This window comes from Tachyglossus aculeatus, chromosome 24 (genome assembly GCF_015852505.1).
Source record: "Tachyglossus aculeatus isolate mTacAcu1 chromosome 24, mTacAcu1.pri, whole genome shotgun sequence".
NCBI classification, from domain to species: domain Eukaryota; kingdom Metazoa; phylum Chordata; class Mammalia; order Monotremata; family Tachyglossidae; genus Tachyglossus; species Tachyglossus aculeatus.
The window spans coordinates 8,855,883-8,882,673 of NC_052089.1; the positions used below are offsets into that span (position 1 = coordinate 8,855,883).

General features: G+C 41.1%; 1 protein-coding gene across 1 annotated transcript in view; it reads left to right on the top strand.

Annotated features, from left to right (window-relative positions):
* CBLB (Cbl proto-oncogene B) overlaps positions 1–26,791 on the top strand; it is a 221,031-nt gene that overhangs the window by 81,992 nt on the left and 112,248 nt on the right. Inside the window, exon 4 of the mRNA XM_038766102.1 lies at positions 8,152–8,298. Within this exon, the coding sequence (XP_038622030.1) occupies positions 8,152–8,298 (147 nt within the window). The remainder of the gene's footprint in view (positions 1–8,151; positions 8,299–26,791) is intronic.

The window sequence follows — 26,791 nt, forward strand, 5'->3', positions numbered from 1 at the left end:
TATTTTTTTAATGTGACTAAGCCAACATTTGTTGAGCTCTAATAATTTTCTCTGCCACTTGCCTTCTGGGCTACTTGGGACAAGCCCCTTAACCTCTCTGTTCTCCAGTCTATTAAACCCAAGATAACAATAGCAGTATTCCTGTCTTGTTCATTACATGGACACATTTATCGATCAGTGGTATTTACTGAGCACTTACTGTATGCAGAACACTGTACTAAGCACTTGGGCTAGTAAAGTGTAGCAGAGTCCAGAAATCTTTTCTACCAACTGGGAAAATGCAGTGTTCATGGATTAAGTGTGCTGCCCTGTAAAGAGCAAATTAATAAGATGTTATGTCCTTTTTGGAAAGCAGGTTTATCCCACACTTCTTTCCAAAAATTTGGAGGGTGAGGGGAGAAGCGTCCTCCCTTTTCCAACATATTCAAATGCATTAGGGGAAGGGCATAAAGGAGGCCTTAACCAGTCACCCTGCACTCAATTTTCAGGGGTTCTTCCAAAACAAAACAAACATGGGATCTTCCCTTGCTCCACAAAAATAAAGCAAATGCCAACATATCCCTAGAGGCAATGCAACAGGTAGGGCACATTGACTGAGGATTTAAACAGATGCTTTGGTTTTACTCAAGTTGTCTCCTAGGATTTTCTCCTCAGGTCTTGCTTTTTTAGAAAATTATTGCAATTTTATTTTGGGGGATAGGGCAGTGGAGTGGTGTTTGAGATCTGAAAGAGAACCTTAGTGTTGGTTTGGATGGTGACAGGGGGCCTGATCATGTTCCTGGAAAATGTGCACAGTGAAACGATTTGTAAAACGGTACACAGGAAAACCTGGGATATTTAATTCTGTAATGTGTCTTTTCAGTCACAAAGGAAGCTTTCATGTGCAGTACAGCGCATGCTTCTGGTCACTTCCAAAGCAGCTGTAGCTTGCCAGTTAACAGAGCTTTCATTGGATATTTTCAGTTACTCAAAATGATTACTCAGATAGGAACAACACTTCACTAATAGACTGAACTACTTTGATTTTTAACGTGGTTTCCAAAGGGCTACTTATAGCTTAGTCACGATTTGAAAGATCCAAATATAAGTCTCCCAAACCTAAGAGGCATTCAGTTTTATAAACAGGGGAGAATGACTGATCATATCATTTTAATCTAAAGAAGTAAATTGAGTTTTCAAAGAGCCCCTTGTTGTTAAACATTGCACATGGTTCAGTGTGGCAGCTGGTAAATCCATAAAGGAGGTTGGCCACTATATTTGCCCTGTAAATTTTCATTTTGTCCTGAATTCATTCATTCAGTTGTATTTTTTGAATGCTTACTGTGTGCAGAACACTGTACTAAGCACTTGTGAGAGTATAATATAACAATAAACAGACACATTCCCTGCCCACAATGATCTGGATAAAGAGTGCAGTTGGAAGGAGCTTTGAGATGATGCTTTTCATCCTGTCCTTCCATGCCTTCCTGAAAGATTTCTCAGCTTTTCTTAACCAGCTATGCCATAACCCCAAGGATATAAGTGAAGTACCATATGTTTAAAAAAAAAAATGATCTCTTGATCGTGTGATGTTCTAGACCCTTAAGACCCCTAGTTCACTGGTGTATCCAATTTTCTGCACATTGTCCTTGGTTTTACCTTTTAGTCCCAGATAACTCATTTATCGGAAACAATGGTCTGAAACTCTTGCTTCCTACACTGTTTACCAGAGATTATTATCTGGCATATGTATCATTAAATGCACACCATTTCTATAGAAGCTTCCTTTTTCATTTTTCTAGACCAAATAGAATGCTAATGGCTTGCAGATCCTGACGATGAACTGATAAAAGCGTGAAAAAAAATCAAAGTAGAGACTTTCTTATCAGTCAGAAGAAGGGAGTATTGTGGAAATTATACATGAAAATTAATTAAAAGAATTTTTACAAGATAATCAAGTCTTATCTCTGCCTGCACTCCATATTTTAGTTTCTTTGGTTTAGGGAGTTTTAGTATTGGGAAAGCACTTTTAATTAGCTGCCATAAAATCCAATAATAAACAATCATTTTCTTGTGGTATTTGGATGAACAAAAGATATGAACACTAGGCTTGTGGAAAATTTGCAGATGCGAACATTTTCCACAATGTTACATTTTCCATTTGCAAAATCCCTTGTAGTGTTTCTTGTGCCTAGAGAATATATTCATTCTTTCAGTTGTATTTATTGTGCACTCACTGTGTGTAAAGCACTGAACTATGCACTTGGGAGAATACAGTATTACAATAAACAGACACATTCCCTGCCCATATATAAATCCTTCCTTCATATACACTACTGAACCTCTGGGCCAGATCACTGTTTGGTGATGGATTTATTGAATATCTCTAAAAGTTATGAACGGCACATTAGTGGATACACATGGAAAATTATGAAGTGAAAATATTTGTCTAGTCACAAAGAGTGATTGATAGTTTAGTAGTTTTTCAGACATTAGAGGAGAATAAATGCCTTCCATTCTGCAGACTGAAGAGCAAGGTGCAATAAAACTGGAACGTGAGGGATAAACAATCAAGGTGAAAATGAGAGTGCTGTGCTGAAAGGAACTAACCCTACACTAAAGAATTGATCATAATATCCCTGGCTGGCTAAGTGGGAAGTCTTAATCATCAATATAGTGTCAGTACCGTCATCTTTATCGACAATATAGTAAGAGTAAGGAACTGAAAATCCAGTTGGTTGGGAAGGGAGTGTCCATCACCTTTTTACATTTTTAGCGTAGGCATAGTCAAGACTGTGAGGCAAAATTTCCATTCAGCCTCATTTGTGCTTCAGGCTTGTGACCTGAAGGCTAAAAACTAGGGAACATTTGGGCCCAATTAAAGAACAAAGAAACTAAGGGGCTAGAGAGCAATGAATCTGGAAAATAAGGAACAGTTGGTCATACTAATTATAGACACTTGACTTTTTTTTTTTTCCCTGTGGGCGTTGGGGGTGGGGGGTGTATGCATTAATTGGAGGTTTGGAAGGAAACTAGCCTATAAGCCACTTTATAGAAACACTTTTTGAAATAAGATTTATACATTCAAGTCCCTTTTTCTCAATTGCTTTTCCTGAGTTGGTTGCACTTTGCTGTTAGCCACACCAAGATTGGTTTCCAAAGTGAGGCTTCTTGTGGAGTGTGATGGTCCCTCATCTGACCATTTTTTGTTGACAAGACTGCATTGCTGTATCCGCCATTTCCGAAATGGGAAACAGCTTAATGGACTCATTCTTTAGCAAGTCTGCAAAACTCCAGGTAAAAGAAGTTCATCATGCATTGCAGTGCAGATTTACAGGGAGAGGGAAAGGTGTTCATTTGATTCCAGGTGATTTGGCTTAATACCAGTAAAGTTTTCCTCTTCTCTAGGTTCTGTAGGTGAAATGATGTGGAAAACGATATAGCTGGGCTCACTAATAATGTGTCCAGTCATTTTCAGTTGTTATCATCTAGGGCCAGGAGTATATGACTCACTCAAGCCATAGGTAATGATGATAATGATAAGGACTGTGTTGAACGCTGGAGTAGATACAACATAACCTGGTCAGATAGATCCTCTCATGCCATGTGAAGAGGAAGGGAAAAAGAGGACAGGTATGAATCCCCATTTTACTTATAAGGGGACTGAGGCATGGAGAAGTTGTAACTTGCTTTAAGTATTGTAAATCACATTCGTATTAATGTTGGTCTCTCCCTCTGGATTGTAAACTCATTATGGGCAGGGAACATGTCTGCTAATCCTGTTGTACTGTACTTTCCTAAGCAGTTAGTACAGTGCTCTGCACATAGTGAGTGCTCAATAAATACTATTGATTGATTGACTTGACCAGGGTCACCCCCGAGGCAAGTTGGAGCTGGGAGTAAATCCCAGGTCTCCTAACACTCCATCCTGTATTTAATACACTAAGCCATGTTGCTTCTCATGACAGGCATATGTGTGGGAGAGATTGTCAGTCACACATCACTGTAATCAGCCACGGTCACCATATTGATACAATCTCACCATTCAGAGTGTCATCTTGGAACCCAAAGAACAGCTAAAAATACATTCATGTGTGTGTTTAGCGATATATATGTATGTGTTGATATATATTCATAAATATATATATATATATATATATATAGCCTAGTGGATAGAACACGGGCTTGGGAGTCAGAAGGTCATGGGTTCTAATCTCAGCTCTCTGCTTGTCTGCTGTGTGACCTTGGGCAAGTCACTTCACTTCTCTGGGCCTCAGTTCCCTCCTCTGTAAAATGGGGATGAAGACTGTGAGCCCTATGCGGGCCAGGGACTGTGTCCAACCTGATTATCTTGTATCTGCCCCAGCGTTTAGTACAGGCATGACACATGATAAAACCTTAGCAAATGCCATAATTAATAATTATATGCACGTAATAATAATAATTGTGGTATTTAAGCACTTACTGAGTGCCAGGCACCAAGCTAGGCTCTGGGGTAGATAGAAGATAATTGGATTTGGACACAGTCCCTGTCCTACACTGGGCTCCCACTCTCAATCCCCATTTTACAGATGAGGTAACTGAGGCACAGAGAAGTGAAGTGACTTGTCCAAGGTCACGCAACGGAGCTGGGATTAGAACCCAGTTCCTTCTGACTCTGGCTCATGCTGTATTCACTAGGCCATGTTGCTTCTGCACATCACACAGACCTACACACTATACACATAAATTCCAGGTGTATATTATTGCCTACATACACACCCATCCTTTTGATACTGAAATAGAAAATCCCCCTGAGATTATATTAGAGGACTTTAAGAGAAAACAAGCTTTTAAAATATTCATATTTAAAATTAATTCAATTTCAGTTAAAATTATTAGATAGTAACTATGCAGCTTTAAAAAAAATTTCAGAGATAATCAAATGTCAGTGATCCAGGCATTATCTGTAGTTTAGTGACTTTAACCGTTCTCATTTGATGATTCAGGAATTCTTTATGCAGTATTTCTTGTCTTCTCCCCTTCCTCACTTCCCCTTAGCACTTGTTGGCTATCTAATAATCTAGCAATCACAAAAGAATATGTAGAGGAATGGTATGGGGGTCAGGTGATTCAAAGGAGGAATAATTGAAAATTTTGAGACTTTTATATGGTGACATTTTGCTTAATCATGAGGTTAGAAAAGGGAAAGCAGTTTGCTGTAGCATTTTTAAAACCCCTATTTTGTTGTTGTGTAATTTAAATTTTGCACCCTGAGCCTAGTACAATAGGAGTTTTGTCTCAAGTGCGATGAGTGACAGATGATGTTAATTTGGAGCAAAAGCCTTGATTTTTTTTTTTTTCCAGCATGCCTCTGGAAATTTAAAATAAACATAGTAGGAGAGATGGTATGTTAAGAAAAATAGAAAGAAGCAGCTGTAATAAAGAGAAGCTGAAAAGAATCAGGAAGATCAAAATCCCATAAACCCATAAGGATGAAAGAACCATGATGGCGTGGTTGGTCAGTGCATTTACCCTTTCTCCTCTGGCAGCGTGGATGAAAATGTGGTACATGCCATGAACAAAAAAATGTGTCGGTGACTAATCTGAACACATAGGAGAGGTGTGACCAGATGTGCTATCTCAACAATGTGCAAAACAGTTAATAGCAACCCCTCAATTGGGTGAAAAAAATGGATAGAACGACTTTCAATTCAAAGAAAAATCAAGATCCAAAAGGCTTAATCAGATTAGAATGACAGCTAACAGACCCCTTTTGAAAGTTCCATTGGCTTTGGGTGTCAGTTCCTTAATTTGAGGTGTTAGATTTCTTTGGGAGATTGGAAAATAGCAGCGGTTTAGCACAAAGATAGATCTGAGGGCAGTGACCAGAAGTATCACATGAGGGTTCCTCCCTTCCACCCACTCCCATCTCACTTCCCCATGCCCTTCTCATCTCCCTTTTCTCCGCCTGATTCCAGCAAGGAAAGTGCTCTCCCATTTGTTCGGTCGTATTTATTGAGCACTTAGTCTGTGCAGAGCAGTGTGCTAAGTGCTTGAGAAAGTATACTACAACAGAGTTGGTAGATACGGTCCTTGACTGCAACTATTCCTCCCTTCAAAGCCCTACTGAGAACTCACCTCCTCCAGGAAGCCCTCCCAGACTGAGCCCCCTCCTTCCTCTCCCCCACCTCCTTCCCCTCCCCACAGCACCAGTATATGTGTTTGTACAGATTTATTACTCTATTTTACTTGTACATATTTACTATTCTATTTATTTTATTTTGTTAATATGTTTTGTTTTGTTGTCTGTCTTCCCCCTTCTAGACTGTGAGCCCGCTGTTGGGTAGGGACCGTCTCTATATGTTGCCAACTTATACTTCCCAAGCGCTTAGTACAGTGCTGTGCACACAGTAAGCGTTCAATAAATACGATTGAATGAATGAACGAGTTTACAGTCCTTTGGTCCACACCACCAGAGCAGGCGATGTGAATCCCTTTCAGCAGAGCTCAGTTCACTTCTAAACAGCGAAAGACACTCTGGACCGGTATCTGTGAGGGTAAATGTAGATGAAAACAAATGCCTCCATCAAGCAACCGATCAATGGCATTTATGGAGCGCTTACTAAGCGCTTGAGAGTACAATGCAGCAGAATTAGCAGATATGTTCCCTGCCTGTAAGGAGCTTCCAGTCTAGAGGGGGACATTAATTAGAATAAATAAGTTACTTTATAATATATAATTTAAAGATAGGCACAAACGTGCTGTGGGGTTGGGGCTAATAGCAATTGTCCGAAGGTCACAGACCCAAGAGCCGGAGAAAAAGAGGATTTAACTGGGGAAGGCCTCTTGGATGTGACCTCAGTAATTAATTGAAGGTGGAGAGAGTGGTGGTCTGGCTTATAAGGAGGGGGTGGGAGGGAGGATGTGGGAAAGAGGTCAGCGGCGAGATGCCGGAGATCAGGGAACAGCGAGTAAGCTGGCGCCAGGGGAGCGGAGTGTGCAGACTCGCAAGCGAATCAGGCCCCGGTGCTTGTGCTTTCATCTTTATCATCCTCAGTGGTATTTATTGAGTGCTTAGGAGGTGCCGAGAACTGTATTAAATGCTTAGGAGAGTACAGCTGGTAGTACAGTTGGTTTTGTCTCTGCCCCCAACAAGCTTCCTGGATTCCTCTTGCTGAATTCAGCCACCAAACCTTCATGCAGGACAAAACATTCCTCTCCCAAATCCGTAGGACGGTAAATAGAAATGACTTGGGGAGATGCTTAACACTATTTTTAGAGCCATGTACTGGGAGGGTCAAAAAGCATATTTCCAGCAAAGCCAAAAGAAACCATCATTGCTTTAGTGTTCCCGAAGGGGCTGTTAAACAACTCAGAGATTTGTTAAACACAACAACTCCCTCGGTATAAACATGAGTGATTGAGTCATTGGATGGAGTGCTCTGCGCACAGTCAGCGCTCAATAAATACAATTGATTGATAGAGGAAATTTTGAAAGGAGACTGTGTTAGAGTATATTGCAGGAAAAGAACAGTGGAAGATTCCTCCTGTTAAGTCCTTCTGGGGTTATGTCCTTTACTCTTGACCTTTTTTACTTACGTCCTGTAGACTGTAAACTCATGGTTAAGGACTGTATTGAGTGCTTAGGAGGTGCACAATTCTGTTGTAGTGTACTCTACCAAGCGGTTAGTACAGTGCTCTGCACACAGTAAGTGCTCAATAAACCATCTCTATAAGTTGCCGACTTGTACTTCCCAAGTGCTTAGTACAGTGCTCTGCACACAGTAAGTGCTCAGTAAATACAATTGTTTGAATGAATGAATAAATACCATTGATTGCTTTTACTTGTACTCTCCCAAGCATTTAATTTGGTGGGTGCCCCAGTGGCAGAAAAAAGAAAAAATAGTAATTTTATGCTTGTAATCGTTTATATACTTTATGGGATTACAATAATGGAAATGTCCTCTCTCAAGGGGACTTTGTTATGACAGTGTTTTCGTGATGCCCTTTAAGGAGCAACGCTTCAGCAAAAAGGGAAAAATTTCGTTCCCAAAATTCAGCTTATCTTGGATGGTTTCACAGTGGTATAATAGCTTTTGCATTCTCTTAAGCTGTTGCAACTTCAAGGGCCTATGTGCATTTTTTTAAAACATTTCTTTTCCTCCCCCTCATTTCTCTTTGTCTCCACAGGCGGAATCTCACAAAGCTGTCCCTCATCTTCAGTCACATGCTGGCAGAAATCAAGGCCATCTTTCCTAATGGTCAGTTCCAAGGGGATAACTTTCGGATCACAAAAGCAGATGCCGCTGAGTTCTGGAGAAAGTTTTTTGGAGATAAGTAAGTGTTGGCCCTTCAGAAAATTTGGATTCATTGTAGAAACTTAAATTTGGAAAATCAATTGTTCAGTAATATATTTTTATTGCTTCTAGGAGTACCTTATAATAACTACTAATGATAATAATTGTGAAAGCCAAGTTCTTACTACGTGCAAATAATATAGATACAAAATAATCAAATTGGGCATTATCCCTGTCCCACATGGGGCTAACAATCTTAGGAAGAGGACTAAATAATAGCCTGATAGGCTGATTTTATTCCTTTTCCCTATTTCATTCTTAATGTCTTCCCCAATTGCATTTTGACGTTAACGTTTAAATTGCAGAGTGACAATTCATTTTGTCTTCACGATCATCTTATCAAGCCAACAGATGCTCATTCTGCGGGATGATTAATTCAGTATGGCCCCACTATGAACAACCTTAATTTTACTACTGGACCTAGTGTTCCCTAGAGACCATTTGAGCCCTCCCAATTTTTCTTCTTTTTTCCTTTGGGGAAAAAGGGACAGGAGAAGAAACAAACATATAAAGACAACAAAGGAAAAACTCAATAGCGTGGCATAGGGGTGGACCCCAGAGGGAAAGCAGCAAAATACAGATCAGCCTGATAGGCAGAAATATGATTTGGGATTGTTTGCAGGTTTCTTTACTTCAGCCCTATATGAGACCAGAGAATGTGACAGAGAGAAGTTTTCCTTCCCCCAGTACCTTGTTGGGATTGAGTCGAGGAAACCAGATGTCTTTTCCCCTCTCCAAAGATGTAAAGGAGGATCATTATTTACTATCGTTCTTATTTTCATCATCATTATTATTATTACTGAAAGAAGACACATTTGTAACCCAAGCTCCTTATGAAAATAGAGCTTCATCATAGTCTTCCTGTGGATGACTTTAGTAAAAGTAATAATGGTACTTGTTAAGCGCGTACCTATCTGCTGAGCACTGCTCTAAGTGCAGGAGTAGATACAGTTAATCAGGTTGGACATAGTCCCTGTCCCACATGGGGTTCACAGTCTTTATCCCCATTTTACAGATGGGGGAACTGAGGCCTAGAAAAGGGAAGTGACTTGTCCAAGGTCACACAGCAGACATGTGGTGGAGTGGGGATTAGAATCCAGGTCATTCTGACTCTCAGGCCCCTGCGCTACCCACTACGCCACATTATTTCTAGTCGTAAATATTCTACGAGCACACAGAATTACAAAATTGCAATTACTTTCAGATTCGACTCATAAAATGAAGCCTACAGAAATGAGTCAATGTGACCTGATTTGAGTTATTTAGTCTGATAAGGTGTGTAGCAAAACAAAAATAATAGGTCTTCCTATTGAACTGAAATCAATTCAGTTTGAGTCTGTGGTGAGGAAGACAAATTCATTCTCAAGGGGTGTCTAACCTCCTTTAACATCGATGTAAAGTTTATAAACCAAAGAAGAAAATTCCCTAACGAACTCTAGTGAGCTTTAAAGGGTTGATTCCTTACCCAAAATGAGCATTCTCAGGTGATTCATTCATTCAATCATATTTATTGAGCACTTACTGTGTGCAGAACACTGTACAAAGTGCATAGAAAGGACAATACAGCAATAGAGACAATCCCTGCCCACAACAGGCTTGTTGTTGCAGATAGAAGAGATCCACCACTCTGTTTATTTTAAGCAAACACCCAAATCAACCTGTAGAGAGAAAAAAAGTATTATAAAATAAGGTTCTCCTTTCTGTTACCATTTTTTGTTGCGACCACTGGGGGAAATTGAGTTTGAGAGTGAACTCTTCATCTATTTGTCTGCTGAAACTTACGAGTTGTAGGTGTAATGATAATGGTAACTGGAGGAGGCATTAACAGGGAAATAGGGATGGAATGTATAAATGGGGACAAGGCTAATGACATATATGTGGGCACATGCACTTTTTTGTGGGGCTGGTACTCTTTTAACATTTCCAACACATCTGCTTAGAAATTCCTGAACAGGCTTTTGGAAGTCTAAAGCACGTCAGTGTTCTCTCTATAGCATTTCTTCATATTTAGTTTCAAAGAAGCTCTGGTAACGTTTTTTGTATTCAGTGTGTTTCTTAATTTTGAGACAGGGTGTTTTTAATTGGTAATCACACCTAACAGCGAACCTTGACAGTTAAAAGAAGAAACTTACCTGAAGTTCCTGATTATGAGATTTCACCACAACAGAATAGGTGTAGACAAGAGAAGACAGTGGAGGCAAAATGAAAAGCAAGGCGTTGGCAATTTTTGTGCAGTAAAACATACCTTTGTAGCAAAAATAATGATACGTATTCATGGCGTAGGGAATTAGAGTACGAGCCTGGGAGTCAGAAGGTCATGGGTTCTAATCCTGACTCTGCCACATGTCTGCTGTCTGACCTTGGGTAAGTCACTTCACTTCTCTGTACCTCAGTTACCTTGCATGTAAAAAAGGGATTGAGACTGTGAACCCCACGTGGGACAGGGACTGTGTCCAGCCCAAGATGCTTGTATCCACCCCAGTGCTTAATACAGTGCCTGGCACATAGTAAGCGCTTAACAAATACATAATTATTATTATTTTTACAACGTGCAAAGCATTGTACTATGTACTGGGGAGAGAGGTCTGTATGGACATTGACTCAATTGCAGACATCTTGGAAATTGTAGTGCCTCTGAAGGGATATCGTATTTGTTATGTAGGCAGTGGTCCAGAATTAGCTAGTGCTATCCAAACTGTCACTAAAAGAGTACCTAAAACCAGAACCATAAGTGTTTCTAGGATCCTCGCTTCTCAGGTACATAATATTCTCAGTTGACCTGTGACGTGTGAATGGGAACCAGAAAAGGAAAGGAAAAAAAATGTACAGAGACAATGAAGGAAGAACTTAAAAATAGCATGGCTTAGTGGTGGACCCCTGAGGGAAAGCAGCAAAATGCAGATCAGCCTGATAGGCAGCAGTAAAAAAAAAAAATGGAGGAAGTGAGTTTTTAAGATGTGAAGTTTAGGACAATGTACTAAAAGATAGATGAAAATAGTGTCAGGCGTGAGGCTAGTCAAAGCCATAAGCATGTGACAAGGATACCCGTTTCATAAATAAGGTTTGGTGAAAGATTGCTGGTCATGCTTTGGTCTTATCTCATCCAGAGATAAATATATCCCCATCATTAGCAGCATTTTGAACAGTTTTAGGACAATTTACATTTCTACGTGTGTTTATATAATAGGTATGTGGGCGTGTATATATATATATATGTATATGTATACACATCTGTGTATGTATATGTAAAGAAGTACAGATAATGATCCCTGTTGAGTGGGAGGTTATGGAAATGAACTGATAAATTGAAAATAATATTTTCAGTACAAGATACTGTGTCCTGTTTTTAAGCTTTTTGAGGATCATTTTTCTACAGAACTGTTTCAGTCCCTGTCTCTGCACTCCTCAAGAACCTCCAGTGGTTGCCCATCCACCTCCACGTCAAACAGAACCTCGTTACCATCGGCTTTAAAGCACTCCATCAGCCAGCCCCCTCCTACCTTACCTCTCTGTTCTCTATTTCCAATCCAGCCTGCATGTTTGGCTCTTCTAATACCAACCTCCCTATTGTACCTTGATCTCGTCTAACTCACCACCAGCCTCTCCCCTACGTCCTGCGTCTGGCTGGGAACACCCTCCCTCTTCATATCTGACAGTCAATTACTCTCTCCACCTTCAAAGTCTTATAGAAGGCAACGTCTCTTCCAAGAGCCTTTCCTGACTAAGCCCTCATTTCCTCTTTTCCCACTCCCTTCTATGTCGCCCTGCTTTGCTACCTTTATTTATCTTTAGTCACAGCCCTACTGTACATAGCCCTAGTTTATTTATATCAGTGTTTTGGGCAGGGATTGGGTCTATGAACTCTATTACATTGCATTCTCCCAAGCGCTTAGTACAGTGCTCTACACACAGTAAGTGCTCAGTTACAATTGAATGATTTGCCCCCGAGATCCCATCAGAGATTTTTTATCCCTTATTCAAAGGGGACTGGTGAAGGTATAGACTGTAGGAGTTTTGCAGAAGAAATTTGGAGTGAATAGCGGGGGCAGCATTTAGAAGTATTACTACCGAGGTTAAGATATTATCTCTATATTCTGGGGTGGTTAAAAAGATCAGAGTGTAGCTGACCTTCCATTCCACACTAAACTTACGTGAAAATTGTCCTTAATTGTGCCAGTGGATCTGCCACAAACCTTTTGAGCCAGACCAAGAGTATTAAGCCTCAAGTTAGTATGCAACTTTAATACAAAAGTAAAACTGTGTTTTAAAATGATTATGGAGTTCAGATTTCATAACTCAAGATGGTCTCCCTTTTATGTTGGTTATGTTGGGGAAGAATTGAAGAGAAGCAGTTAGTGAATAGAGCACAAGCCTGGGAGTCAGAAGGACTTGGATTCTTGGATTCTTCTCTGTGTCTGTTATCTGTAAAATGGGGATTAAGACTGTGAACCCCATGTGGGACATGGAGTTTGGCCAACCTCATTAGCTGGTATCTACTACAGTGCATAGTATAGTGCCTGCCACAAAGTGAGACTTAACATATACCATAAATTTAATGATTTGAAAGCACAGACCTTATTAAACACCCCGGTGACAAAGTTAGGACATTAAAACATAAAGATCCAGATTAGATCTGTTAAATACTTATGCATTTCTAAACCAAAATTTCCCATATGCAGGCAAAAGTGTTAGGTAGTGTGGAAAGTCAATCTTAACCATTGGAAAAGTAGCAATTTCTATCTCTGTTCAGTGCTTTTAATCATTTGATTTCTTGTGAAAGTGGTGCTTTCCCACATTGGTTTCCTGTGAGTTCCTTTCACTTTTTATAAGAATGAAGGACTCAATATTCTCTCCTTTTATATTTGGTGAAGTGCAACTCTCTAGCTGTTGATTAACCAGGCTTGTTTCACCTCCAGTCAAAGGAACCGAAACTCAAATGTCAGAGTTGTCCTCTAGAAAGGAAATAGAGATTATTTCGTGGGCAGAAGAAATGCAACTAAAATACACAGTGATATGGCTTTGAAATGTAAGATTCTTAGTATTCCATGTGTTAAAAGCATTTTATTTTTGAGAAATGCCTTTTGCTTGTTCACTTCTGGCCTATTGGTTTTCCTCCTCTGCTTGATGAGGTTTGGAAGTGTCGTGATCAGGCGCTCTACTTTAGGCAAGGTTGTCACTAAGTTTAGGGTTCTGGACCTGCGATTGGAATGTGTCTACCTGCTCTGCTATGTTGTATGCTCCAAAGTGCTTAGTACAGTGCCCTCCACACAGTATGTGCAAAATAAATATGATTGATTGGGATCATTTATCCTCTTGCTTTCAGCCGGGCGGTGGGAGAGGACAGGGAACTGTGATGGCCGCTATCTAGAAAGAGAAGCAAAGAAATGGAGAAGTGAATAGCTTCTTCCGCACTGGCACCCAAACAAACATTGCTGCCATCTCTGTGGCAACTGCAGCCATTGCACATGGAATGGCCTCTTCCTGATTTTTCTAGAGGTGTCTGGCACAAAACTCCTGGAAAAAAAATCATAGTGGACATTGGAATAGTTGCAGTATAATACTAATGACGATAGCATTCAAGTACTTACTCTGTGCCAGGCACTGTACTAAGCATTGGGGTGGATACAAACAAACCGAGTTGGACACAGTCCCTGTTTCACGTGAGGCTCACAGTCTCAATCCCTATTTTACAGATGAGGCAACTGAGGCATGGAGAAGTGAAGTGACTTGCCCCAGGTTACACAGCAGACAAGTGGTGGAGCCGGGATTGTAAACCCCTTGAGGGAGGCATCATGACTACTGATTCTGTTGTATCCTCCCAAGAGCTTAGTACAGTGCTCTGCCCTTACTAGGCTCTCCATAATTTATCGAAAGGTTGATCTGCCCAGTCGTGCCAGTAGGGATTCTGCTGCCAGTCGAGGTGGGCAGGGAATATGTCTACCAACTCTGTTTTATCATACTCTCCGAAGCACATAGGACAGGGTTCTGCACACAGTAAGTGCTTAAGAAATACCATTGATTGATTGATTTATCAGAGTCTCACCACCGTGGTACCTGAAGTGGCAGGGCTGCTGAATGCTGGCTGTGGCATCTTCATTGCTCAGACTCCAGTTGGCATGGCTGTGGGTGGCAGGATGGCAGCATCGCTACAGTTCCCTGTCAATGCAACCTCTTAGGGCCCTTTACTCCCCTTTCCTTTTCCCTTTCCCTGCTTTTTTCCCTCCTCTTCCCTCTGCAGTTACTCTTTCCTCCTCCTCTTCCCCCTCGCTCCTTTCCTCTTCTACTCTCCACTTTTTCCATTTCCCCCTGGTCCTTCCTCTTTCTCTTTCTTTCTCTGTTCCTTTTGGGCCCCACCATTTTGGCCCAAGCTTTGTGCCACCTTATGGGACGGTGCCTGAACAGGTAGAGGCTCGGTGACATGGTGAGTCGCAATGGGGAGCGCATCAGAATCGTACCATTTAAACCTCTTAAATCTTCTAATTTAGTCCAACTGTTGAGCCATTAAAGTTTCTCAAGTTCTTGCCCTGGACTAAGTACCTAAACTCTGATGAACGTAAAGAAAAACAGACAATCTTCCATATTTATTCATTCATTCAATCGTATTTATTGAGTGCTTACTGTGCTCACAGCACTGTACTAAGCGCTAGTACATTATAGTACATATATTCATGCATTCATTCATTGTCATATATATTGAGAACTTACTGTGCGCAAAGCACTGTTCTAAGCAATTGGGAGAGTACAATATAACAGTGAACAAACACATTCCTTGCCCACAACCAGCTTACAGTCTAGAGGGGGAGACAGACATTAATATAAATACATAAATTACAGATATGTGCTTAATTTCTGAGTACATCACTGCTGTAAAGTAGCTTCACTGTTTAGCAGTAATCAGTTCGTTAGTACTGAACTTTGTAGCTTTCATTAAAGTCTGGGTAACTGAAAGTTTAATTTGGTACAGATTTTAATAGGGGTATGCTGACTTTTTTCTAGTATTTTAAAAAATATACTGATTGAGACTTTTGACATAATGCAAGCATTATCCCTTAATTGCTTTTTAATTCAGTGTAACTAATGGTAGCACACCTCTACAGACGTTACAGATCACTTGTATTAGCAAATGAGTTGGTAATCTATTTTACATCCACTTTTGATACATTTTATATTGGAAAGATGATTACCTCTTTGTCAAGCAATAAAAGGTACATTTCTGGCACTAATCCATCTTATACTAAAAAGAGCAAATATAAGTGACATAAGAATTCTAACCAAATTTTATACATTATTTCGGAGGATAATTCTATACTGATAGTAATGGCAAATTCTAGAACTTCAGAATGAGCTCCATTAAAACCAGTAGATGACTCAATGAGGAAGTTCTCTTCTTCCGTAGGGCTTGTATTTCTGCTTTTAAATGTTGTGTTCCTCTGGACAGGAAATTTGTTCTTTTGCTCAGTCAAGCTGTTGTACAGAGCCAGGCAGATCTAAAGTGCTTTATGAATAACTAATATTCTTTATACGAAGGATAAAAAGCATTGTAGGCATAATAAAACCCAATCTAACTGTTGTACTCTGGGATGAATACATTGTTCTTTTTCCTTGACATTTGAATTGAGACAAATTAATAAGAATTCTGATAAAAAAAATATAACTTTGTGCCCTATCTTCGCCTTGTCGCCAGCAATCGATTTTGTCCAGTTGGTAAGTGAAGTTTGAAATCAATACGTAGAGATGAACTCTCCATTCTTAGTTTATTTTGTCATATTTTTAACAGTTCAGTCTTCTCACAACTAACCAGGTCTGATATATTTGTCAGTAATTACCAGTGCTGTTTGTTAGAGCAAAACTGCTCTGTTTATCCTGCCTTTTCAAATTGCCGCTGGTCTTTTATTTTATTCTACAGTGTAATGATATTATAGGATCCCTCTTCCCAGTCAGAATTTTTTCAGATTCCCCTCCTGTAACCTTCACTGTTTTATGTGAACCACAAAGCAAATAACCATTTTCCAGTCGATCATTAACACAGCTGACCCATGGGGAAAACTTTGAGGGTTTTTTCTGCCTTCATGCTGTCTTATTGTTCATCAGCTTCCAGAGAGGAGTCCCCAAAATCAAGGTGTCACACTGCAACAATAAGACTCATTCAGTAGCTACTAGGATCAGAGCATCCATGTCTTTTGCTCATCAAATATGAGCCCCGGATTTCATTGAGCTTGACCTTGTCCTCAGCACATTCTGTCAAGAAGCTGGCTCTAATCCTTGATAAGTACCAGACTCCTCTGAATTTACCAAACACTAAGGATTATAGAACAAATTCCATGTTTTCCTCATGGTAAAAATTCCCAGGTGAGAAAAGGAGGGAGAACTTAATTCCTTTAAATAGGTAATCCTATGTTATCATTATATGTGTTCTTCCCCCATTCCCTTCAAGATGGCCATGACTCTTGACAGACAAGGAAATAAAGTTGGAAGGCGAAGTAGTTTCTTGGCTTAAGTAAATATGGCACTTGCACACAGAAAAACGTGAAATCTGAGAAGAGGGGCTAGGGAAGGAGGTGCCTTCCCTGATGTGCTGTTTTTTAGAGAAACAGCCTGGCTTAGCAGATAGAGCCTGGGGCTGGGAGTGAGAAGGACCTGGATTTGAATCCCACTCCGCAACTTGTCTGCTCTGTAACACTTTGGGCGAGTCACTTAACTTCTCTGTGCCTCAGTTACCTCACCTTTCAAGTGGGGATTAAGACCCTGTGTCCCATGTGGGATCGTGCACTGTGTCCAACCTGATTAGCTTGTATCTACCCCAGTGTTCAGTACGGTGCCTGGCACACAGTAAGCCCTTAACACATACCAGGAAAAAAAAGAAGGTTATGTGATCAATGCCAACCAGAAAAGACCTTAGAAAAACTAGTAGCATCAGCTCTGTTAAAGAATATTTGTTTTTCTTCTGGAGTGTTCAATTTGATACAGAAACGAAAGTGACTCTAACACCAGCCTATTCACCGTACCGCTTGCCCATGTCCCCTTCATATCCAAAAGACCACCAGTTTCCCCATCTTCAAAGCCCTATTAAAATCATTCCTCTTCTGAGGCCTTCCTTAACTAACCTCTCATTTCCCCAGCCTAGTCACCTTTCCCTCTGTGTCCCCAATGCACTTGGATTCATTCATTTATTCAGTCATATTTATCGAGCACTTAGTGTCTGCAGATCTGTGTGTGTGCCACTGTGATCTCTCACAGCCCCACAGCACTTGCATACATTTGGACCGATTTATTACTGTATTTATTTTCCTTGTACATATTTACTATTCTATTTATTTTGTTAACGATGTGCATATAGCTATAAATATAAATATAAATATAAATAAATAATAAATGCCATTATTATTATATAGCTATTATTCTATTTGTTCTGACGATTTTGACACCTGTCTACATGTTTTGTTCTGTTGTCTGTCTCCCCCTTCTAGACTGGGAGCCTGTTGGTGGGTAGGGACCGTCTCTATATGTTCCCGACTTGTACTTCCCAAGTGCATAGTCCAGTGCTCTGCACACAGTAAGCACTCAATAAATACAAATGAATGAATAAACTAATGTATATCTCCTTAAACTCGGTCCATCTCCCCTACCCATAATTTATTTTTATGTCCATCTGTCTCCCTGATTAGATTGTAAGCTCTTTGTAGGCAGGGTTCATGTCTACCGGTGCTATTGCATTGTATTCTTCCAAGTAGTTCAGTGCTCTGCACACAGTAAGTGCTTAATAAATGCTATCGATGAATTGTTAAGGATCAGTATGGTGCCAATTTTGAAAGATGTCGACTCTGGAAAAAACATCTTACAAAGACAAAACTTCGCTTTTTCAAAAATCGGAGCGAGAAAATTTCACTGCCAAAGAGAAAAGGATGGAGCCGTAATAATAACAATAATAGGTAGCTGCTGGCATTTATCATCATCATCATCATGAATCGTATTTATTGAGCGCTTACTATGTGCAGAGCACTGTACTAAGTGCTTGGGAAGTACAAATTGGCAACATATAGAGACAGTCCCTACCCAACAGTGGGCTCACAGTCTAAAAGGGGGAGACAGAGAACAAAACCAAACATATTAACAAAATAAAATAAATAGAATAGATATGTACAAATAAAATAAATAAATAAATAAATAGAGTAAAAAAATATGTACAAACATATACATTTACTATGTGTCAAGCACTCTTCTAAACCCTTCTAAATCTGACTATATTTGGCAGGTATTTTCAGGAGCCATTCCAATCAGGGATGAGTTGACAAGAAGACATGAAGTAGTGAGACTTGCATTGAAGTGCCTTTCTCAAGTGTTTGAAGTCACATGTTGCCAAATGAATGTGCTTAAGATGCAAATAATTTCTTTTTTGGCATACCGTCTTGCTTGCTGATTGCTGAAGTAGCATAAGAACCTCATGTCGATCTGTGCCTTCTGTTTGTCTTTAAAGAAGACGGTCAGCAGTAAGCAGCGAATTAGAAATTGAGGGACTCCTTGTTGAGGAACTAGAATAGGATCATTTAAAAGCTACACGGTGCTCTTCCTTGCCTACTTATTTTTATTTTCTGTTTCTACCCATGTTCATCTCGAGAAGCAGTGCGGCCTGTTGGATAGAGCGTGGGCTTCTCTGCTTCTTACCTATTGTATGACCTTGGGCAAGTCACTTAACTTTTCTGTGCCTCAATTATCTCACTGGTAAAACGGGATTAAGACTGCAAGCCTCGTGTAGGACATGGGACTGGGTCCATCCTGATTGTCTTATAGTGTCTATCACAGCACTTAGAACAGGGGCTAACGTAGAGTAAGCACTTAACAAATAGCTTTTAAGAAAAAAAAAACCTTCCTCCCACTCTTATTTAACATGTTTACCTTCTTTGCTCCTCCAAATTCCCTTGACTCGGCTTCCTGTGTGTGTTCAATCAATCAGTGGTAGTTTTTGAGTGCTTTCTGAGTTGAGAGCACGGTAGTAAGTGCTTGGGAAGACCTATTATATGCAGATCAGACACACTTTCTGTCCCTCTAAGCAATGGAGAAGGGAAGGAAGGAAGAACGCTGAGTAAATGATGCTTAGGATAGTATATGTAATCAAAATTGTGTATTTCACCCGTCAAACCACTCCAATACCACCCTCCTTTTCCTTCCTTTCTACCACTCCGTTCAGGTAAATTGAGTATAGAAATCAATCATATTTATTGAGTGCTTTGTGTGAGACAAGCACTGTACTAAGCTGTACGCTCGTTGTGGGCAGGGATTATTTCTGCTAAGTCTGTTGGATTGTACTCTCTCAAAGCTTAGTACGGTACTCTGCACATAGCAAGCACTCAAATACCGTAGTTGGATCCATACTAAGCACTTTGGAGAGTACAGTATTACAGACCCTGATAGAGAAACTCCCGATACATGGCGAGCTTACAGTCTAGAGGGGGGTACAGACATTAATATAAATAAATTGCAGATATGTGCATGAGTGCTGTGGGGTTGAGAGAGGAGTGAGTAAAGGGTGCAAATCCAAGTGCAAGGACACAGAATATGCATAATAAAACATTTATGCATATATGTCACTATATGATGAATAGTGTGGTTGTGGGTTGGCATTATCAGCTTTACAAGACTGAGAAAGATCTTGGAGTATAGGTTGATCCTTCCCAATATAAACCATTCTTATTTTGGTTCACTGACATTGTGGCAGGTGAATCCTAAATAAATGATAGTATGGTGAACAACCAGTCACAGCTAAGTGAGATGATGTATTTGCCAGCCACGTAATTAGCTTCTACATTTGTTTACAATACATTAGGTGCATCTTGGCCATTGTAGACATCCATAAATTGCTATAAGACAGCTGTAGGTGCTAGTTGATGATAAATATTGATGGAGTTTTAACCGTTTTTCCCACTTCCTATTTATGAGCATTTTCACTTTCATTCAGTCTCTGCTCCGATTCTGTATTCTCACTTGGGAACACTCCAGGGAGCAGTCTTGTTCTGGGAAAAGGATGGACAAAATAAATCTTCAGAAATTAGAGGTGGAAGAAAATGTGTGTGAACAAGATCAAAGCAAGATCTATTTTGGTGTAGGCGATTATATTAAAAAAAAAACCCACATATTTGATTAGCAGTCCAAATCTTGGTTCAAAGAGTTTTCCACAGCTTTGTGCCATACTCTATTCTTGCATTTTCAAACATGTTCACCATGAAAGATGCTACACTCCCTTAAGTGTTGATTATTGTACCTCGCATCCCAGATAATATTCACATTTTGGTTTTCTGTCAACGTTGTTCCGACTGAGTTGCTCAAACTAACAGTTGATTGTGGTTGAGGGTTTGACTGTTTGGTGAAAGTCCATCAACCACAGTAGAAATGAAGAAGTCTTAAAGAGAGCACAGACCCCCCGCCCCCAAATCATTGCCAAGTGTTTGGGGGATGGTGGACTTGGAAAACCTCTTTTTTTTTTAATGCATTGACACCCCCCCAACACCCACACACACTACCTCCTCCCACCCCGACCAGGCTTCTTTTAGTCAGATTGTGCTTTTGATACCAGGGTTTAATAACTTGGGAGGGGTGGAGAGAGGGGCAGAAGCTTTGGGCCCCCCCCATATAATAACAATAATAATTTTTGGTATTTGTAAAGTGCTATGTTACAATCACTGTAATAATAATAGTAATAATAATGGCATTTAAGTGCTTACTATGTGCCGAGCTCTGTTCTAAGCACTGGGGTAGATACAAGGTTAACAAACCAACGCTTAGAACCGTGCTTTGCACATAGTAAGCGCTTAATAAATGCCATTAAAAAAAATTGTCCCGCGTGGGGCTCACAGTCTTCATCCCCATTTTACAGATGAGGGACCTGAGGCCCAGAGAAGTGAAGTGACTTGCCTAAAGTCACACAGCTGAAAAGCGGTGGAGCTGGGATTCGAACCCATGACCCCCCTCGTCCCCCTCTCCATCCCCCATCTTACCTCCTTCCCTTCCCCACAGCACCTGTATATGTTTGTACATATTTATTACTCTATTTTACTTGTACATATCTATCCTATTTATTTTATTTTGTTAGTATGTTTGGTTTTGTTCTCTGTCTCCCCCTTTTAGACTGTGAGCCCACTGTTGGGTAGGGACTGTATATGTTGCCAATTTGTACTTCCCAAGCGCTTAGTACAGTGCTCTGCGCATAGTAAGCACTCAATAAATACGATTGATGATGATGATGACCTCTGACTCCCAAGCCTGGGCTCTTTCCACTAAGCTACTAAGCACCGGGGTAGATACGAGATCATCGGGTCCCACGTGGGGCTCACCGTCTAAGTAGGAGTTAGAACAGGTATTGAACCCCCATTTTGAGGCACAGAGAAGTGAAGTGACTTGCCCGAGGCCTCACAGCAGACAAGTGGCAGAGCTGGATTAGAGCCCATTGTATTGTAGTCTCCCAAGTGCTTAGTACAGTGTTCTGCACACAGTAAGCACTCAATAAATACAATTGAATGAATGAACCCAGGTCCCCTGATTCCCAGGCCCGTGTTCTTTCCGCGAAGCCATGCTGGTTCTCATATCACCCATCCCATCTCCACCACAAAAAGAATCAGGCACTGTGTCTAGGGCTGTCTCGGGGAAAGGGGCTTGCAGACCCCAAGATTCCCCCTCTCCCCTCAATCCCATAATCAATCAATCATAATCCACAGCATTGCAAAGGACACACAAACATTATTACATGCAGACAGGAAAATGCATACCGCAGGCCGAGAGGCAGATGAAGAAACTATTATCTGGGTCCAGCGTGGCTCAACGGAAAGAGCCCGGGCTTTGGAATCCGAGGTCATGGGTTCAAATCCAGGCTCCGCCACTTGTCAGCTGTGTGACTCCGGGCAAGTCACTTCACTTCTCTGTGCCTCAGTTGCCTCGTCTGTAAAATGGGGATTAAGACTGTGAGCCCCACGTGGGACAACCTGATCACCTTGTATCCTCCCCAGCGCTTAGAACGGTGCTTTGCACATAGTAAGCGCTGAATAAATGCCATTATTGTTGTTGTTATTGTGGCTCAGTGGAAAGAGCCCGGGCTTTGGAGTCAGAGGTCATGGGTTTGAATCCCGGCTCCACCACAAGTCTGCTGTGTGACCTTGGGCAGGTCACTTAACTTCTCTGAGCCTCAGTTACCTCTGTAAAAATGGGGATTAAGACTGTGAGCCCCACATGGAGCAACTTGATCACGCTGTATCCCCCCCAGTGCTTAGAACAGTGCTTTGCACATAGTAAGTGCTTAACAAATGCCATTATTATTATTATTATTATTATTATTATCAGAAGAACAGTTCTGAAACACTAAAGCTGAAGCTTTCAGAGTATCATCAGGCATGATGGGCGTGCCCCTGCGGTTTTTAATCTACCTGACAGATTGGGTGAGACGAATGATTCTTTGTGTTGATGAGAGATGATGCCATGATGTTTTTTGGCTCATTTTACAGTCTGTAAAAAGTAGCGTCATTTGGACCAATCTGTTTGGCTTTTGTTTTTTAAGCAATTCCAAGCTACTCCCTAGACTCCAGGAACACCCGTAACCCCATGGCAGACACATTTCACTAGGTGAAGGCAGGGAAAATACATTTTATGAAAAGGAAGACTGAGGAGTCCTTCTCGAGGGGAGCTTTCTATGAGCCCCCGTTTTTTTAATGGTATTTAATCAATCAATCGTATTTATTGAGTGCTTACTGTGTGCAGAGCACTGTACTAAGTGCTTAAAGCATTTGCTATGTTGCCAGGAACTGTACTAAGCACTGGGATAGATACTAGCGAATCAGGTTGGACACAGTCCATGTCACACACGGGACTCACAGTCTTAATCTCCATTTAATAGATGTGGTAATTGAGGTACAGAGAAATTAAGTGACTTGCCCAAGGTCACACAGCAGACAAATGGCAGAGCCAGGCTTAGCACTTCAGTCCCCCTGACTCCTGGGCCTGTGCCCTATTCATTAGACCACACTGCTTTTCAAATGAACTTTTTATTATCTTTTACCCACTCTAATATTTACCTCCTTGCGTTTACGTGGTACCTACCTCCCAGGAACATAAAATACTTTACAGGTGACTGAAAGCCACGAAGAACTTCTCAAAACATACCTGTAGGCAAGATGGAGGTTTCTGGTGGGTCCCACTGAGTCACTTTTTGGAACCGGGTCACGACGATGAGGATTTCTGCCATGGGAAACCTCATCTCTGCTCCTGCTTGTTCCCTGAGGCTTCGTCTTCCAACTGCAGCCTTTTACGGGCAATTCATAACTGTTCGGGCCTGAACTTTGGAGGCCGTAAAGATTCATTCAGTTGTATTTATTGAGCGCTTACTGTGTGCAGAGCACTTTACGAAAGATGCTGTCAAGAGCAGCGGTGGCCAACAAAAACCATCAACATCAGCTAACCTTTTTCTGTGTCAAGTCCCACACCTTTTCTTTTGTAAAAACCACTCTCCCTGTGAGAAAAGCAGAGACAGGAAATGCACTGTCTGCTGTAATTTGCAAATCGATCCGGAGAGGTTCTAGAATTCTTATTAGATTGCAGTGTAGGTAAAAGTCTAGACATAGAACTTAGTATCCCTGTTATGACCAATGTGGAGAGATGGATGTTTCCATTATGCACCATCTCTACTCCTCAGATTATTAAATCTTGGAGAGGCTAGATAGCAGCTCAAGAGGGAGAAGCAGCGTGGCTTAGTGGAAAGAGCACAGGCCCGGCGGGCAGGGCAGCTTTACAGTTTTTCTTCACAAATTCATGAAGATGTGCATGTGTTGGCAGTTCCTGGTAGAGGGATTTGAACCATTCTCGTTTTTCTTTGACTTTCATCTGATCACAAAATTCAGAGTAATTTCCAACAATCAGTTGTATTTATTGAGCACATACTGTGTGCAGAGAACTTGTACTGTGTGCTTGGGAGAGTTCAATACAACAATATAACAGATGCATTCCCTGTCCACAACAAGTTCAGTCTTAACAGGGAGACAGGCACTGCTATAAATGGGTAATAATTATATGTTAGTATAAATGGGTATGTACATAAGTGCTGTGGGGCTGGGGTGGTGGTGAATAAAGGGAGCAAGTCAGGGCAGCTTAGGAGGGAGTGGGGAAAGAGGAAATGACGGTTTAGTCAGGGAAGGGCTTCTTGGAGGAGATGTGCCTTCAATAGGGCTTTGAAGAGGCGGCGAGAGTAATTGTCTGTTCGATAATAAGGAGGGGGAGGGCATTCCAGGCCAGAGGCAGAACATGGGCGAGAGGTCAGTGGGGAGAGAGATGAGATTGAGGTACAGCGAGAAGGTTAGCGTTAGAGGAGCAAAATGTGCCGGCTGGGTTGTAGTAGGAGAGTAGTGTGGCGGGGTGGTTCATAACTCATTTCCTTTCTGTTCAAAGATGCTTTTGGTAAGCATTCTTGCATTTTAACTTTCTAGTCTGGCATGGGTGAGTTTCTTAGTCCTTATTTTCCTTCCCTCTATCAATATCTCCAGTACATTTGAAATACCTACTGTATCCAGAGGCTTGACATTGGGTAACAGCAGTCAAAAATGCAGTGCCTTTACTTCATTCATTCGTTCATTCAATCGTATTTACTGAGCGGTTACTATATGCAGAGCACTGGAGTAAGCGCTTGGGAAGTACAAATCGGCAACGTATAGAGACGGTCCCCACCCAACAGCAGGCTCACAGTCTAGAAGGTGGAGACAAGGGTCTTGTGGGAAATAATTGTTTTCCTAATGTATTATATTTTACTCTTCCAAGTGCTTAATAAAGGGTTTTGCACACAGTATATGCCCAATAAATCTCATTGATTGACCGATTCCCTACCCTGGAGGGATTTCCAGTCTAATAGGACCAAGTATTTACATAGAACTTGTCTCCAAAGAGCCTACAGTGCTTTACAGATAATTTTATTGCACGAAGTAGCCCTTCAAAGACATCTGGTAGGCAAGGTGGAGTTTCATTCAAAGACATTGGTAGGCAAGGTGGAGTTTTCTGGTGAGATTATCTTTCTGAACGGGGAGTAGAAGAGGTTGATTTCTGCTGTGAAAAATCTTACCACTTCTCCTGCCTAAGATGACTTTTTAGGCGGGCTTTGAAGTGGGGGCGTGGGGAATTGAAAGGGACAGAATTTATTTTTGCGACAGAACTAATTATTGGTAAAAATTCACATTAATTTTAAGCTAAACTGTGGCATTGAGTGCTTACTGTGTGCAGAGCACCATATGAAGCACTTGGGAGAGCACAGTACAACAGTTAGTTGACAGGTTCCCTGCCCACAGTGAGTTTACAGTGTAATAAGAACAATAGTGATGATGATAATAGCCTAGAGAAATAATGAATCTGTGACTGTAGACTGTGAGCTCACTGTGGGCAGGAAATGTGGCTGTTTATTATACTGTACTCTCCCAAGCATTTAGTACAGCGGTCTGCACAGAGTAAGCACTCAATAAGTACGATTCACTGACAGAAACTGAGTGCAAGGAACTGAATGCAGATTCTGAAGTTTTATCACACCTGGGGAAGGCCACCGCTTACATCTATTTTCATTGCATGTTTAATTACTTTTTTCATTAATTTGACATAATTACATCTTACTCTGAAATTGTGATAAGCAAAGAGAAACAGCAGGACCAAATGGAAAGAACTCCCACCAGGGAGTCAGAGGACCTGGGTTCTAACCCTGGCTCCACGGCTTGCCTGCCATATGAGCCTGGGAAAGTCACAACTTCACTGGACCTAATTTATAAAATGAGATTCAATACCTTTTCTTTCTTTAATGGTATTTGTGAAGTGCTTTGTTAAACAGTGTCCTAAGTACAAGTTAATTAGGTTGAACACAGCCCCTGTCCCACCTCTGGCTCATGGTCTAAGTTGGAGGCCCAGTGAGGCACTAGTATTTGATTCCCATTTTAGTTGAAGAAACTAAGGCACAGAAGTAAAGTGACTTGCCTAAGGTCACCCAGCTGGGATTAGAACCCAGGTCCTCAGGCTCTTTCCACTTGGCTACACTGCTTACTTATTCTCCCTCCTGCTTAGACTGTGAGTCCTCTCTGTCAGGAACTAGGTCTGACCTGATTATCTTGTATCTACTCCAGCGTTTAGTACAGTGCTCGGCCCATAGTAAGCACTTAGCAAAAGCTACAGTTATTAAAATAATAAGAGCCACCACTAATGATTTGGGGATGTTTGGCATTCTTTCGATTGATTCCTCCTTAGAAACTTTATCCTCATGGTGGTAGGCCATTCAGAATTGGCCTCGCCTCCGTTCCACTCATCCTGTGGGGAGGATGGTGGTTGAAACCACTGTCTTTGCTGTTTCTTTTGCTTTGACAAAAGGTGTGAATCCTTGGCCTGCTTTCTGCCTCCTCCGTACACCTCAGTGAGGTATTGAGTGAGAACTTCAGGGCCCTCGTGGAACATTCAAATGCTAAACGCAGCAAGTTCAG